General features: G+C 36.2%; 3 protein-coding genes across 4 annotated transcripts; 2 read left to right on the forward strand and 1 right to left on the reverse strand.

Moving 5' to 3' along the window:
• Window positions 1-190: 190 nt before the first annotated feature.
• Window positions 191-4,764, forward strand: LOC116848857 (NEDD8-activating enzyme E1 catalytic subunit). 2 transcript variants are annotated; one of them, XM_032825407.1, is made up of 5 exons: window positions 191-577; window positions 691-944; window positions 1,086-1,446; window positions 2,718-3,047; window positions 3,987-4,764. In XM_032825407.1, exons 2-5 carry the CDS (start codon window positions 703-705, stop codon window positions 4,368-4,370), a joined length of 1,317 nt encoding a protein of 438 aa, XP_032681298.1. In that variant the 5' UTR covers window positions 191-577; window positions 691-702; the 3' UTR covers window positions 4,371-4,764. The 2 variants fall into 2 exon arrangements, with proteins under 2 accessions (XP_032681298.1, XP_032681299.1); XM_032825408.1 differs by having other exon boundaries at window positions 191-944; window positions 1,086-1,282; window positions 2,743-3,047.
• A 317-nt stretch (window positions 4,765-5,081) lies between these two features.
• LOC116848858 (proliferation-associated protein 2G4) lies at window positions 5,082-9,487 on the reverse strand. The gene is made up of 7 exons (XM_032825409.1): window positions 9,403-9,487; window positions 8,298-8,532; window positions 7,800-7,962; window positions 7,510-7,689; window positions 7,042-7,290; window positions 6,812-6,958; window positions 5,082-6,711 (listed from the first exon to the last, which is right to left on the reverse strand). The coding sequence occupies exons 1-7, from the start codon at window positions 9,485-9,487 to the stop codon at window positions 6,607-6,609; spliced, it is 1,164 nt and encodes a 387-aa protein (XP_032681300.1). The 3' UTR covers window positions 5,082-6,606.
• Window positions 9,488-12,106: 2,619 nt separating this feature from the next.
• LOC116848892 (gamma-secretase subunit Aph-1) lies at window positions 12,107-15,193 on the forward strand. The gene is made up of 2 exons (XM_032825452.1): window positions 12,107-12,825; window positions 13,457-15,193. The coding sequence occupies exons 1-2, from the start codon at window positions 12,593-12,595 to the stop codon at window positions 13,938-13,940; spliced, it is 717 nt and encodes a 238-aa protein (XP_032681343.1). The 5' UTR covers window positions 12,107-12,592; the 3' UTR covers window positions 13,941-15,193.
• The last annotated feature ends 434 nt before the right edge of the window (window positions 15,194-15,627 follow it).

Consider the following 15,627-nt stretch of genomic DNA (forward strand, 5'->3'; position numbering starts at 1 on the left):
CGGCGGAAGTTTGCGCGACAGCTAATCAATATGCTACTTTCCGTAATATCCTTCTAGCTCTTACGGAAAAACAATATATTGATTGGCTGTCACGCAGCAAGCATTACCTCTTCCTGTATGCAAGAGCCATTAACCAATAGAAACAGGGAATAGAAATAATTGATCAATCCGAAGTCCTATTCCCTGTTCCTATTACCTGTTGCCTGGCATCTGAGGCGTTTTTTCATTTCGTGATCACGATACCGTTTGGTTAGTTGGTTTAGTCCACTTAATGCTCGCAACACCTCGAGCAACAAAGATAGATTGACACTCGCGACGTTGCGAACGTTAAGTAGGCCAAACTAACCAACCAAACACTACCGTGGTTACGAAACAAAAAAACGCCTTTGTAGGGGCCTTTATAACGTATAAGCGCTCAAAGAGAACGCAGCTAAGATGTTTTAATATATAATTGTAGATCATATAAGAAACAGAAAAACGTACCAAACAAGATATTGTGTCTCAAGAAAAATAAAAGTAAACTAGTAACCGGTTGACAAAGGAGGTTTCTGACCAGAAAGAAGAGACCGAACCGAAAGTAGGGCTTTGGATAACTTTGAAAAACACGCGTTTTCCATCAACCTGCGTTACGCTCAAATAAGATTCCGTCAATCGGAAGCATCACTCACTTCGGCCGAATTATAATTTAAGCAATCGGCTATAATGGGTTCAGATCACAGGCGATGGGGAAATCTGCGAAAAGTATTGGAGAGATCAGGACCATTCTGCCGGCCCGACTTCGAGCCTTGTTCCGAGACTCTTCAGTTTCTCCTAGAAAACTGCAAGCTGCTCGTCATCGGTGCCGGTGGTTTAGGATGTGAGCTACTCAAGAATCTAGCTTTGATGGGTTTCAGACAGATCCACGTAATCGACATGGACACAATTGAGTTGTCTAACCTCAATCGGTAAGTTAGGTTACGCACAGTATGAAACGTCCTGTCAGTTTTGACAGAGCCTACGTATCATTTTCATTTGAGCGGATTATTAAAGATAGGTTATAATTTATATGAGAAAAATATTTGAAATGCAAGCATCGAATATTGTAGGCAGTTTTTGTTTCGTCACAAAGACATTGGGTCTTACAAGGCTGAGGTGGCAGCGAGATTCATCAACAGCAGAATTCCAGGCTGCAATGTGATTGCGCACAACTGCGAGATACAGGCCAAGGACGAGGAGTTCTATCGACAGTTCCACATAATAATCTGTGGACTGGACTCAATAGTTGCGAGAAGGTGGATTAATGGTATGTTGCTATCACTGCTTATCTATGAGGATGGTGAATTGGACAAGTCCAGTGTAATACCGATGATCGATGGTGGGACTGAAGGTTTCAAGGGCAATGCTCGTGTTATCTTACCTGGTATAAGTCCATGCATCGAATGTACATTGGATTTGTATCCTCCACAAGTGAGTAATCCTTAATACCGTCTTGTGTAATGATCCCAGATAGACATATATCAACATATTATCTGCTCGGTGACTGAATTATCAATTGAAAATTGTAGTACATGTCTTTGTACAACAAGAATTTTGTTAATATATTATCAATATGTAAGAGGAGTCATCAGAGATATCATGAAAATTGTGGCAATTATTCTGATGCTGTTTAAATTAATGACTGCATTAAGCCATTTCTTTTTAGCACTTTACAAGTATGCTCAGGCAATCTGAAATGCTTCTTTATACAAATATCTTTTTACTTTTAAATAGCATATAAAAATTTTTAGCATGCATTTTTTTGCTTCTGATGTTATCGAGCCAAGATTCTGCAGCAATAGGATTAGAAGCTTTAATCTTGTCTAAATCTAAGAATATATACTAATCAAATTCATGAATTTTATAATAATTGCAAGGCAGCTTTTTCTGCTGGATGCAGGTGTTGTTCATTAATTAGAAAGAGAATGTAATTAACCTGGGATTATTGCAGTAACAAAAAGTAAATATTTTTATTAAAATTATAATTATAAGCATAATAAATGACTTTTTTAAAACAATATATTTTAAAAACATGTTACAATAACATCATAAAGTATACATTAAAGTTCTGTTGTTTTTAGCTGAATTACACATAGAAAAGTACAGCATACAAATATTACTTGTAAATATTACTTATTTGAAGTATTTCATGAATTTATTCACTCTCAAATATATCATAAGTTTATCGTAAGCATTAAATTTATTCAAAATACATTCTGAATAAGATTAATCTTAATAAGATTAATATTTCAATTGAGAACAAATAAAAAAAAATCAGATTGCTTTGACTACACAGAATCAAATTTACTTTCTTTTCAGTAAAGTTTTGTAATATTCTTCTAAAACAATAAGTTCTTCTCTTATAATATATATATAATAACGAGATTTTCTTTATATATAGTTCAAAATTATTATCAAAAAAATATTCTTTGTTGAAAATAACTATTACTTACTAATGTAAGAAAACCAATTGAGTAATCATTTCTATCAGCAATAGAATGATATTTTCTTGTGTATAGACTACTCTTTAAAATGAAACAAATATATAATTTAGTGTTCAAAGGAAAAGGTATAAAATTCCAGTACAGCAGTAACTCAGCTAAAAGAACAGACCTTAAGTGTTCAGCATCATCTGTCTATCTGGGTCAATATTGTCGGCGGACGAAACTCGTTCATTAGAAACTTATTTGTGTCTTACATAGGTCACATATCCTTTATGTACGATAGCCAATACTCCACGCTTGCCAGAGCACTGTATAGAATACGTGAAAGTGATACAGTGGCCGAAGGAGAACCCGTTCGACTGCGCGATAGACGGAGATGATCCGCAGCATATCAATTGGATTTACGAGAAGTCAAACGAAAGGGCGGCGCAATTTGGTATACAGGGCTTGACGTACAGGCTTGTGCAGGGTGTCGTGAAGAACATTATTCCGGCAGTAGCATCAACGAACGCCGTTATTGCCGCGATCTGCGCGACGGAGGCGTTCAAGCTCGCGAGCAGTTGTAGCGCGTCCTTAAACAATTACATGGTAATTGACGACTAATATACGATCATCGTGGATAAAGTAGTAAATTCAATAACAGGATCGACGAACTCGTTTACATTGTTTCGACTGGAAATGAATCGTAACACTGTCCGATAAATCTTGACTTGTTTTGTCCCACGAGCGTGGATAATTATTTTCGACGTATTTTTCGCCACTAAACACGAATCCGTTGTCTAAATATCTGGTCATTACGTCACAATTTCTAAAAAAAGTGAAATAAAATAGGCCAAAAACGACTATTACAAGCAACTTTGACGTCGATTTTTCTATAAGAATTATTTTTCTTACTGATACAGAAGCATGAACTTTAAGCTTCAAAATGAGATTTTTTATATGATATTTTGTCTTGGAGATATATAATTACTTAGATTTAATATAATCTATTTATATATAATTTTAATATTAATATTTTCTTTTTTTCATGTAATAATTATAGATTATAATAGTCTGCATTACAGACAAACGAATATGCGAAATTACTGAAGTTATTGCTTTTTTATTTCGTCGAATCTGTTGATTACATTATGCAAGTACAAAAACACCACTCAATGTAGTATTAAGAATTAAATGTAGTCTTCAAAACAAAAAAATTTTACTGAAACGAAAGGAAATGTATTTGGAAGCTTAAAGTTCATACTTTCGCGTAGCTTTAATGAAATTTAAAAATTTAAAATCGTCATTTTTATTTTATCCAAAATTTATCATTTTTCCATATTTTTCTCAAAATTGTGACATTATAACCAAATTTGGAAACAAATTTATATTTACTGACCAAAAATATGTCGAAAATGACTGTTCGCAAAAACGTTTGGTAAAATAATGTTGGATAATGTAATCATATCGACGGGGACCGATAAAAAACAAACTAGAGATAAAGAGATGCAATGCGCAGTAAATATGGTCCGTGTCTTTTATTCGCAGGTGCTGAATAATCTGGACGGAGTTTACACGTACACTTATGAAGCGGAGAGAAAAGAGGATTGCCTAGCGTGTAGTCAAGTGCCAATAACGATCGAGATCAAAGACTCGAGATACAAACTACAAGATCTGATAGAACTTCTTTGTAATCGGCCAGACCTGCAGATGAAAAATCCCGGTCTTACGACGAGCGTAAACGGTAAAAATAAGACTCTCTACATGCAAACGGTGTCCAGCATAGAGGAGAGGACCCGCGAGAACCTGTCTAAGTCGCTGGTCGACCTAGGTCTAAAAGACGGCAGTGAAATAAACGTCGCCGACATCACGACTCCTAACACGATTGTCTTGAAGTTGAAATTCCCACAGAGCGATCAAGAGATGCTGTAACTACGACGGAATATCGTTTATTATTTTATTACCTCGCTCCTCACCGTGGATGTATTGTCGATGAGATCGAAACAAACTGACAATTACAAATATAATAAGATAGAAGTAAAGTGAAGAAGTGCTTACACATAATTACATATTGTTCTATGTTTGCGCGCGAAGTAACGGGCTTTATTACGCGGATTATACCGAGATTGATTGTGGGCGAATATGCAATTATTCTATTTCAACATGTGCCCACAGCATTCATTTAATCGTCAGCAATTTCTTTACCGTTCTCAAACGTAAGAAAATATGTGTGAAAAAGAAATATTGAAAAAAAGTAAACTAATTTGTAACTAAATAATGAAGTATACTCAGTACTTCAACAATAAAGACACCACTGTAAATACTATTCTATATTTCTGTACTTACATCCTCACTCTGATCAGAGATCATATGTCATAGCAAAATTATCAACAAGTGATAATCTATAAAATCCAGTTTATATAACTATAAGTTCAAATTGATGAAGTTGTCCTCTTCTTTATCTTTCTACAAATACATAGCACTTTTTTTTTCTTGCAGATTACGTATTCAACTACGTTGAAAGAGAAATGGAATAATATATAATGATTTGTGAAATACATATAATGTATGTGTCAAAATCTTTCTATACTTGTTAGCTTGTCGTCAAGCATTTTTATAACAATTTCTCTCTCTCTTTCCATATATCACTGTATTAAATTTTATTACCGAGTATGAATTTTGTGCACGGCCCTCGTTTGCAAAATTTCATACTTTCTTATTTGTTCCGACGAAAATCATTACAAAATGGCTCAACATTACGGTTAACTTGAAGATCTCACAAGAAAATTCCTCGAAGTAGCCGTCATTTATGTTCTAAACGCGAACAGCGAATGTGCGAAAGATATTCGGGCAAATGATGGACAGTGCACAACGATCTAAGACATCTTTTGTTATACAAGCACACTCTGTAACATTCGACGTATGCACACAACTTGAGTAGAAAAAATATCTATAACAGATACATTATCTATCCCTCTTACATATAAAACTATTATTACACAGTATATTAATTTTTATAATTTGCGGCTTGTAGCAAGTCGGCAAGTCAATTACTCCCTAAGAATGTATTTTTTTTGTAAAGAACTATTCTTTTCTTTTTTCTTTTCGCATAAATAAATTCGTCCGATGTAAAGTGCATTCCCAGCTGCTAACAATTTGTTCTCCGTACACAATTTATAATTTACGCGGAATATGAGAATAAATTATAATAGAGCAATTTCTTTTCTCTCTCTCTCTCTCTCTTGTCGGTCGGGGGTATTTCGCAACGAAACACTCGGAGAATCATTGGCATTTCATTATTTATGCAGTGTCCCAAAACGGACATTCCTCCAATTATACAATTTAAACGTTATTAGTGTTTCTCGTAGCTGGACACAGGATACAAAATCGACTAGCGTGAAACTAGCGACGTGAATCGAAGTGAATCGTATCTCATACGGATATTCACAGTGAAGTGTGTGACAAAAAATACATAATTATTCTATTCACAAATTAAATCGTTCTTATGTCTCTCCGACATATCCCGCCCGAAAATAATTACACGCGAAACAATTAGACATTTTTTAAAGTACAATTTTATCGTACAGAAGACAAACGAAAGTTCGTTAATACAGAAATACATATACGATTCACTTTTTCATTAGATCCAATCCACAGAGAATGATCGTATAGTATTATCGTGTAGGAAACGTTAGTTCGGATGTTTAAATGCGATACAACTGCAAGTAATAATCATAAGAATAATTGCCAATTCGCATACAGTAATAATAATACCATGGTCCATTAAAAGATACTCCGGTATAAAAACTTAAGCGTCGATAGTGTGTAAATTGTGGCATAATGTATGATGATAAAGTTTTATTCTGGCAGAGCAAAAGTTGACACTTCCCTCGAGTGCGAAGGTACCATGTGTGTGTGTGTGTGTGTATGAAGCTCGCACGCTCAAATATCAGATAATTACCGATATTCCTTCACAAGGAATGGCGAGGATGTAGCAACACGAAGCATCGCGCAATATAATTTATCGATGCAATGTTTCAGGATGTCACAGCTGTTTGTTATGATCTATTTCGAAAGTGTCCAGCCTTGGCTCTTAAATCGCTAAATAAAAAATATCGGAGTAGTGCAGACGATGTCATAAGTCATGGTGTACGATAAAATGACAGTGTTAGGCCTTGGCATCGACTTCCATCGCGACATCTCCTACGGCTCGCTCGGCCTTCTTTTTCTTCTTTTTCGCAGATTTCGGATTCGCCGAAGAGTACAAAAGATTCTGAAATTTTCAATTGTGAAGAGAACACAACAATAAAGAAAAGTTGCATTAGTAGGCTAATTACTCTTCCTCATTTATATGAACATTCATTCATACAAACCTTTAATTCGGGATCGTCCACAACACAGTCGGATTGATAAACGTCGAGATCAAAGGGAATTCCTGTAATTTTGTGAGGTCCGTTAGGCATCAATAGTACCGTGAATTTAAACTGCGCAGCATATTCGTTCGGCTTCTCGTACAGTACCTGTCAGAGAAATAATGTTGGAGCATTTTTTTCACCCACGATACGATGACTAATGGATAAATATAGATAAGCAAAATACTCACTTGGAATGGCTCAATCAGCCTATGATTAACACACTCTACTACAGCCATTTTAGCTTTCTTCTCGTCTTCGAAAGTACGTAAATTGAATGGCATGAGACCGTGCTTATGGGAGACTTCCGAGTAGAACACACGAGATGCCTTCAGTTTAAGCTGATATGTCTCCTCTGTCTTCTTGTATATCGTGACACGGGTGTCCTGTTCCCTCCCTACTCCCTCACCTGTACTAACCAACACGTCCATCGCGTAAACCTGAAATAATGTATTGTAAGTTCGAGAATTATCGAAGAAACGCAAAATAAACCTCCCTTATGTTTTCTATACTTTGTCACGTCCACTACCAGAATCACATGTGTGACAAATTATGTAAATTCAATTAGCCTATTTAATACAGTTTATATGCACAAGTACAATACACATTATATTAAACTACTAAAAATATATCATGTCAAATAAAAAAAAATTCCGTACTTCGTGAGTTTCGAGTGTGTACTTTTCATGTTCTTTCTTTTGTGCATCGTTCGGGTTCTGAATTATCGTCTTCTCTCCGTCAATCTTGAATTGCTTTAACTGATGACTTAGCATTCCTTCAATCGGCTTACACTTATAGGCATCACATATCTTCTCCACAGTTCCCGTTATCGTGTAAGTCTGAAAAATACGAGTGTATATCAAATATTTGTTTGCGATTTTGAGTTGAGTATTCCTCAGACTCCATAAGACTCAAAAAATATAATAACACAAAGTACTTTCAATCCTACCTCTGTACCTGGCTTCAAAAGCCTCAATGCAGCTTGAGAAGCATAATGCGCAGCTAAAACTACATCTGCTTTCCTGCCTGTCACTTTGCTCTCCACTGAAGAACCTATGACAATGGTATGTGCCACTACAGCTATGAAGCCATCAACATGTGCTCCCAGATCACTGCAATTGCAAAGTGACTTCATTAATCATATTGTATAATTGGAATTAGAATCTATTTTATTATTATGCAGGATAAATCCTGTTTAATCCTGTTTAATGTTTAAGTATAAATATAAAAGTGGTATAGGCAATCAATATCAAAAAAGAAAAAAAAAAGAAAAATGAATAGATGGACTAATTATTCGAGAAAGGAAAAATTAATAAAGGCTAATACATAAGAATAATAGAGATTAATCTAAGAGTTGCTTGAGTAAATTGATCAACATATAAAATATAACTTGTGCATGATAAAAATATACAAGAAATTATAACATATTTTCTGTAGAGAAACTTACACTTTAACCATATCTTCATTTTTAAGTATGCGATCGGGTTCACTAGCAATAGGGGAGAAGTGGCAAATACAATTATTAGCTGATATGCATGTTGGAAAAGCAATTCCCTTTTTAAGTTCCTTCTCCTTTTTAAAAACTTTACTAGTCTCCTCTAGAAGTAACTTGTCACTGTATTCGCATATCTCCCTCACAGATGCTCCAGCAATGCATTTGTCTAGGACTTGCTTTAAAACCCCTGTAATATACACTCACATGTATTCAAGCATATCATCATAAGAAAAATATATTCAACTGTAAGAAAAGCTACATGATAAAATAAACAAACTAATGATTATATTCTTGAAAGGAAGAAATGATTAATGATATTTAATTATAATACAAACATGGAATTAAAATAAAGTTATAAAAAAAGTAAAAAAAATCCTAAATGCTAAAGACCTAATTCTTATTTTTTTTATAGACTATCTTATATATATTATATATAAATAATATTATATATAAATATATAAAATACAGCTTACAAATATATTTATTAACGTAATAAACTGAAAATAATACTTTCCTTGCAGAAGTTATCTTCTGCAAGCAAATTAAATCATAACACACCAGGCAACCATGAATGAATATCGCATCATCCACTGATCACATCTAATACATAGCCTATACTTGGCTGAAGCAGCAATTCAAACATTGCACACACAAGCGTTCTAATTAAACCTCACAAACTCCTATCGCCATCCTATCATTTCGGGGGACCATATGAGTTCGTTAAACGGCCTCATGAATAGGATGTCGTGGTTGAGCTAACTTAACAGAAGCAAATGGAGCTGAGCAAGGAATGCGTGTGCGGCATGACCGAGTGATCGCGACTGGCGATACGTGTAAGCGAGGACAGGCCAGCGTCTGACGGTAGAAATTGCATTAGCTCGCAGGAGCGTTAAATCGGACCGTGAACGCGGCAATCGTTCATCTAGCACATGGTCGCGAGGTAGCCCGGCATTGGCGCGCCGCATTCCATATGGCCGTGACGGCCAGAAAGGGCGCGCGCGGCGCGTGTCTACGTTCGCATGGCCGTACGCTCGATTATAGGGAGGTGTTTCCTTACGATTCACGATCTCGCCGGCCATTTTATACTTGGTGACAACCAAGTCCTCGGCGATGGTCTTTTCGGTATCCTCCTTGTCCGCCATGTCTTCGACAAACTATATCCAACTATACGGCGATCACGTGACTCCTCAACACAGCGGCTGATCTGTGGCTCTTCTCGAGCTATCGCTCCGTCGTTTCGGCGAGCGCTTTCCCTTTCTCGCGTTAAACTCTCGGTACAACACGGTAGAAAAGCGACAGCGTGCGTGCGTACGTGCGTCGACGTCGACGAGTCACGTGAAGGGGAAGACGAGCGCGAACGCGCGGTACCTCGATCACGACCCCAATGTTCACGCTGTCCTACGCTGATTTCCGCTGGAGAGGGGATGAAGCAAGAGAAGAAAGCGCGAACGGCACGAATAGACCTTATTTGGCGACGTATGCGCGTCAGGAATGTAAAACGGCGAGTTGAGAATCACGTTTTAGGCACTGGGTAGTACATCAAACAACACGGTATCGTAATATTTTGAATCATAAATACAATTACACAATTTTCATAAAAAAGAGGGAGTGATGTTGGTACTAACAAAAACTCCTAGGCAACACAGAGTGCTTTCCAGGGGCGCTAGATTCTTGACGATGGGTGCTTTCCAGTTGCGTACACTGTGTTACACAAAACCAGTTTATTGGTTGCATATTGGCTTGGTTTACATCGTGCACTTGATACGTGTACTAAATAGTAACTTTCTATTAAATAATCTTAATATCGACGATATATATAAACAACGATATATTAAGCTGATATAATACTCATCAACAAAATGTATTGTATTGATAGAATGCGTCGCTGTTGATATGCATTGTCGATATTAAGATTATCTAATAGAAAGTTACTATTTAGTACGCGTATCAAGTGCACGATGTAAACTAGGCCACTATCTTACAAAATATTATTGGATGCGTTCAGATTCCCTACCCGGGTTCACTCTATTACTAGAAACACTATAGTATATGTTACATATACTATAGCACTTCTTGTATTAGAGTGCACCCGGGTAAGGAATCTGAACGTACCCTTAGATAATATGTAACCAATAAACTAGTTTTGTGTACGTGTTTGTCAAGTGTTAAGCAATTGAAAAGCACCCGATATGCGGACATCTTCGAAAATACGCCAATCAGAACACAGTATTTCCATCCAACATGAAAACAAGCACTGTATGTCGCTGGCTTAATATAAATATAAATATTCAATCAGAGATATTTTTTTGTTTTGTAACCACGGTAGCGTTTAGTTGGTTAGTTTGGTCCATTTAACACTCACAACGACGCGAGCGTTATTCTGGATGCTTTCCAATTGCTTAACACATCTTGACACATACGTACACAAAATCAGTTTATTGGTCGCATATTATCTAAAATATCTTGTGAGATAATACAACCAATAAACTGGTTTTGTGTAATACACAAAACGTAACTGGAAAGCACCCTCTATCTTTGGCTTGGTTTACATCGTGCACTTGATACGCGTACTAAATAGTAACTTTCTATTAGATAATCTTAATATCGACGATATGTATAAACAATGGTATATTAAGCTAGTATAATACTCATCAACAAAACGTATTGTATTGATAAAATGCGTCGCTGTTGATATGCATTGTTGATATTAAGATTATCTAATAGAAAATTACTATTTAGTACGCGTATCAAGTGCACGATGTAAACCAGGTCTTTGTTACTCGAAGCGTTGCGAACGTTAAGTGGATTAAACCAACCAACCAAACGGTATCGTAGTTACGAAATAAAAAAACGCCTTATAGCTCCTGCACACGGAACGCGATAATCCTTGTCGCGCGACAGAAATTCGCAGCCAATCAATATGCTGGTTTCCGTAATAACCTTCTAGCTTTTATGGAAAAACAACATATTTATTGGCTGTCGCGCGAACTTCCGCCGCGCGGCAAGCATTACCGCGTCCTGTGTGCAGAAGCCATTAGGGTACTTATTAAGCCCATATCAGACTACGGATTAAGATTTAATTGAAAATTGGCTAATCAGAGCAAAGTTCACCAAACTTGAACTTAGTGAATTTTACTCTGATTAGCTAAATTTCAATTCAATCTTAATCCTAATCTATAGTCTGATACGGGCTTTACACTGTCCAGTTCTAATGGCTCCTGCACACAGGACGCGATAATGCTTACCGCGCGGCGGAAGTCCGCGCAACAGCCAATCAATATGTTGTTTTTCCGTAAGAGCTAGAAGATTATTATGGAAAGCAGCATATTGATTGGCTGTCGCACGAACTTCCGCCGCGCGGCAAGCATTACCGCGTCCTGTGTGCAGGAGCCATTAATCGCTCCGAGAGCGATAAGTCATAAGTTTCTACTAACCAATCATAAAGCTTATTAGTACTTGTTCGACCAATAAACGTAAGCTGAATAACCCAGAGCCAGTCGAACATGCTATTAAAATAGCTGCACAATGGTTGCGTTCAGCAGGAAAGCTGCTTTGCAACTATTGTAAAATTCATGAATCTGATTGGAGTATGCTCTTAATTTTTGTTAAATCCAAGAGCATGTACCAATCAGATTCACGAGTTTTACACAGTTGCAAAGCAGCTTTTTCTGCTGAACGCAGCCAATGAAAATTACGTATACGCAAAAATTACAAGAATAGAGGTCCTGACCTCTAGTTTAGTATGGACACTGTGCAAATAAGTCTGTTCTTTATAATTGCACTTTGTGCACTATTCTTTTCTTTTTCCTTCTCTTTTTCACCAAGCGTCAAATATATATCTATTTTATTTTAAGTGTAGATAGTGCAACTTAGTGCATCTATAAAGAACAATTTAGAATGACAGTTATCGATGTTCTTATCGATAATCTCGCGCCCATACGGAGGAGTTACAACCTCTCAGCGGATCGTCCTCGAATCGAGTGATACAGCGTGTGATTTCATTGTACATATAGACTTTTTTATATTTTTAAAACAAACAGCAACCATAGCCACTCGTCATCCGAGTTTGAGGCAGCGTAATAATCGAGAAAATAAATGCGCCTGACAGAAGGGAGCATTCGGGCCGCGGAGAGGCTTCGTAGGATTAAGGGAATTTAGCGTTTATTCGTTCTCTCATCCATTCGCCGAGTGTTGGAGGCGTGAAGGATCATTAACACATTCGGCATCGCGATCGTTTTGAAAAGAAAATGACTCTCATGGAATTCTTCGGTTGCGCCTTCTTGGCCTTTGGTCCGCCGCTGGCTATGTTTACGTTCACCATCGCCGGCGACCCCATCAGGATAATCATACTAATAGCCAGCGCCTTTTTCTGGCTCATCTCTTTGTTACTGTCATCTGTGCTCTGGTACGCTGTTGTTCCATTGCAAAATTACCTCGCGTTTGGACTGGTGTTTTCTGTACTGTTCCAAGAAGGCTTCAGGTGATTCTTATTATGTAGACTACAAATAGGTCTGTTCTTTTTAAACGAACTAGGTCACATTTGTTGCCCCTCAAGTGAAATAAGTATATAATTTTGTTGAAGAAAAATGGAATAAAGTTTCAGTACAGCACTAGTTCAGCTAAGGATAGATTTATAAATTACGATAGATCTGTCTTTTTTAGCTGAACTAGATTGCAGAACTAGATTTGTTTCTTTTAGAGTGAAACAAGTATGAAGGAAGAAGGAACAAAGCTTCAATGCAGTATAGTATAACTAAAAAGAATAGGCCTAGACGATACAATAGGTTTGTTCTTTTGAGTTCAACTAGGTTGCATCTGTTGCCTTTTAAATGAAAAATGTACAATTTTATTGAAAGAAAAAGAAATAAAGTTCTAACTTGATATTAGTTTAGCTAAGAAGAATAGGCTTATAAACTGCAGTAGCTCTGTTCTTTTTAACTGGACTAAATTGTACTTGTCGCTTCCTGAATAAGATAAATATATAATCTCATTGAAGAAAAAAGGAACAAAGTTTCAGTATAGCATCGGTTTATCTAAAAAGAATAGACTTAATGTTTACTTATCTTTTATTTAATTGTGTATTTTATTTATTAAATGTTTTATGTCTAAAGGTATCTGTTGTATTCGGTGCTGCGTAAGGCTGAGAGAGGTTTGGAAAGAGTTACAACAACTCATGTAGGAGACAGCAGACATGTATTCGCTTATGTATGCGGCTTGGGTTTTGGTTTTATGAGTGGTGCCTTTGCCCTGGTTAATGTCCTGGCTGATGCAGTGGGACCTGGTACTATGGGACTACGACAAGGCACGGAATACTTCTTTGTGATATCTGCAGCCACCACTCTATGCTTCATCCTGCTGCATACATTCTGGGGTGTCATCTTCTTTTCAGCTATGGACAAGAAGAATTTAGGACATCTCGTCTGGGTCGTCGGGTCGCATCTGTTTGTCTCCTCTATGACGTTGCTCAATCGATACCAGGCTTACGCAGCCAGTATCTTGTCTGCTTACATAGTATTGGTGATAACAACCGTAATTGCGTTCAGAATCGCGGGCGGGAGGACGCAAAGTCTAATTCATTGTTTCCTAAGAAAATGAGAGCTTGCAGTGGAGAGTTCGTAGTTACTTGAAAACGTAAGTGCCCGTCTTTGGACGGATACGAGCGTAAAAACACGATTTACGTACATCCTCCCCCTTTAGACGTTAGTTTATAAGAAGATTGTTCATCGCTCTGTTATACAACACATGTAAGAACGGCGCGTTGGGCAGAATATTTTTATTCTTTGAATTTACTAAGCAGGCCAATGTGAAAAATATAGGTATACAATATTGTTGATAAATTTTGTGTGGCTAAACAAGATATCCCGCTATATTCCATGTATAATACATCCACTTGACCAAACAAAGAAATGGACTTCATGAGTGCATAACGTGTTATAATTAACAGCGAACTTGGCCGTCTGCACTACTCTGTGCTGATGAACACCAAAAGCTCACTTGTTATATATGAGGTCATCTGAGCGTAAAACAAAGCATGATAATATATTGCAATATTACATAATTTTACAAATATATCTGTCGATTTTATTGGTCAGGATGTTGCCGTTGTTTTTACGCTTAAATAATACTTCATGTGACTTCAGTATATACTAGTATGAAGTAGCGCAAATGGCTGAATTCGCCATAACTTTCAAAATATCTTACATGAAAATAGAAAGGGAGAGAAAGATGAGTAATCGAGAACGAGACGGGGAGTATCCTAATTGTGTTTTTCCTTTAAAAGGCTCTAGAATATTTCAAATATTTTGGTCAAGTTGCTAGTCCGTCCCTTAATCCATCGAAACAATTATGTGACGGAATCGCGATAACATTTCGATCCTGAACATGATGTCGAATTGTATAATATCCCCTTGTATCTTAAAGAGAACAAAATATATCTACTAAAATGTGTGTGTGTGTGTGTGTATGTATAGTGCGTGGTTACGTGCATGCGTAATCACGTATGCGTGTATGTATATATGTATGCGTCTACAATGAATACGTTATGTTAAACTTGGTGTATATTTTGTGCATCAATTTGCGCCTTAAGAGTAAATTCTTGAATTAGATTAAACAAGGGAATGGTAAAATTTAAGAAATTGTTCAGTACTTTTTGTAAGTAAAAAAAAAAGAAAGAAAAAGTCACCGATAATTATATACTCAACGTATAATTACTGTATAACATTCATATTGCTGTATCAATTATTGTATAACATTCATTTATCTTCACTTACCACAGCTCGCAATCGTTTATTATCCAATTCACATTTGCATTTCATGAGTCAAATAAAACCAATTTTTGTACAACTTTAGCTATACAAATCACTGTTATTCCTTTTATATGCAAAAATCATATAATTATAACGATTATATAATCACAACAAAAATCATATAATTATAACGGTACAATCATAATTAAAATCATATAATTACAACGAAAATCATATAATTACGCTAATTCGGCTATTATGGCTATTATTAACTCATTCTAAATTGCAACTGTAGATACATGTATAATGATTTCATGTTAGCTCGAGATAAAAAATAATATCAAACTACCGCTTAGGCGCTTCACGTTTCTATAAATCTTCGAATTATCTCTATAATAGCGATAATTTTAATACTTTTAAAGTATTATACTTTTTTAAAGTATATTTGTTTAATATATATATATATATATTAAACAAATATATATATATATATATATATATATATATATATATATATATATATATATATATATATA

Source organism: Odontomachus brunneus, unplaced genomic scaffold, assembly GCF_010583005.1.
Source record: "Odontomachus brunneus isolate Ranch 3 - 2012 unplaced genomic scaffold, Obru_v1 Obru_scaffold_101, whole genome shotgun sequence".
Taxonomy (NCBI): Eukaryota; Metazoa; Arthropoda; class Insecta; order Hymenoptera; family Formicidae; genus Odontomachus; species Odontomachus brunneus.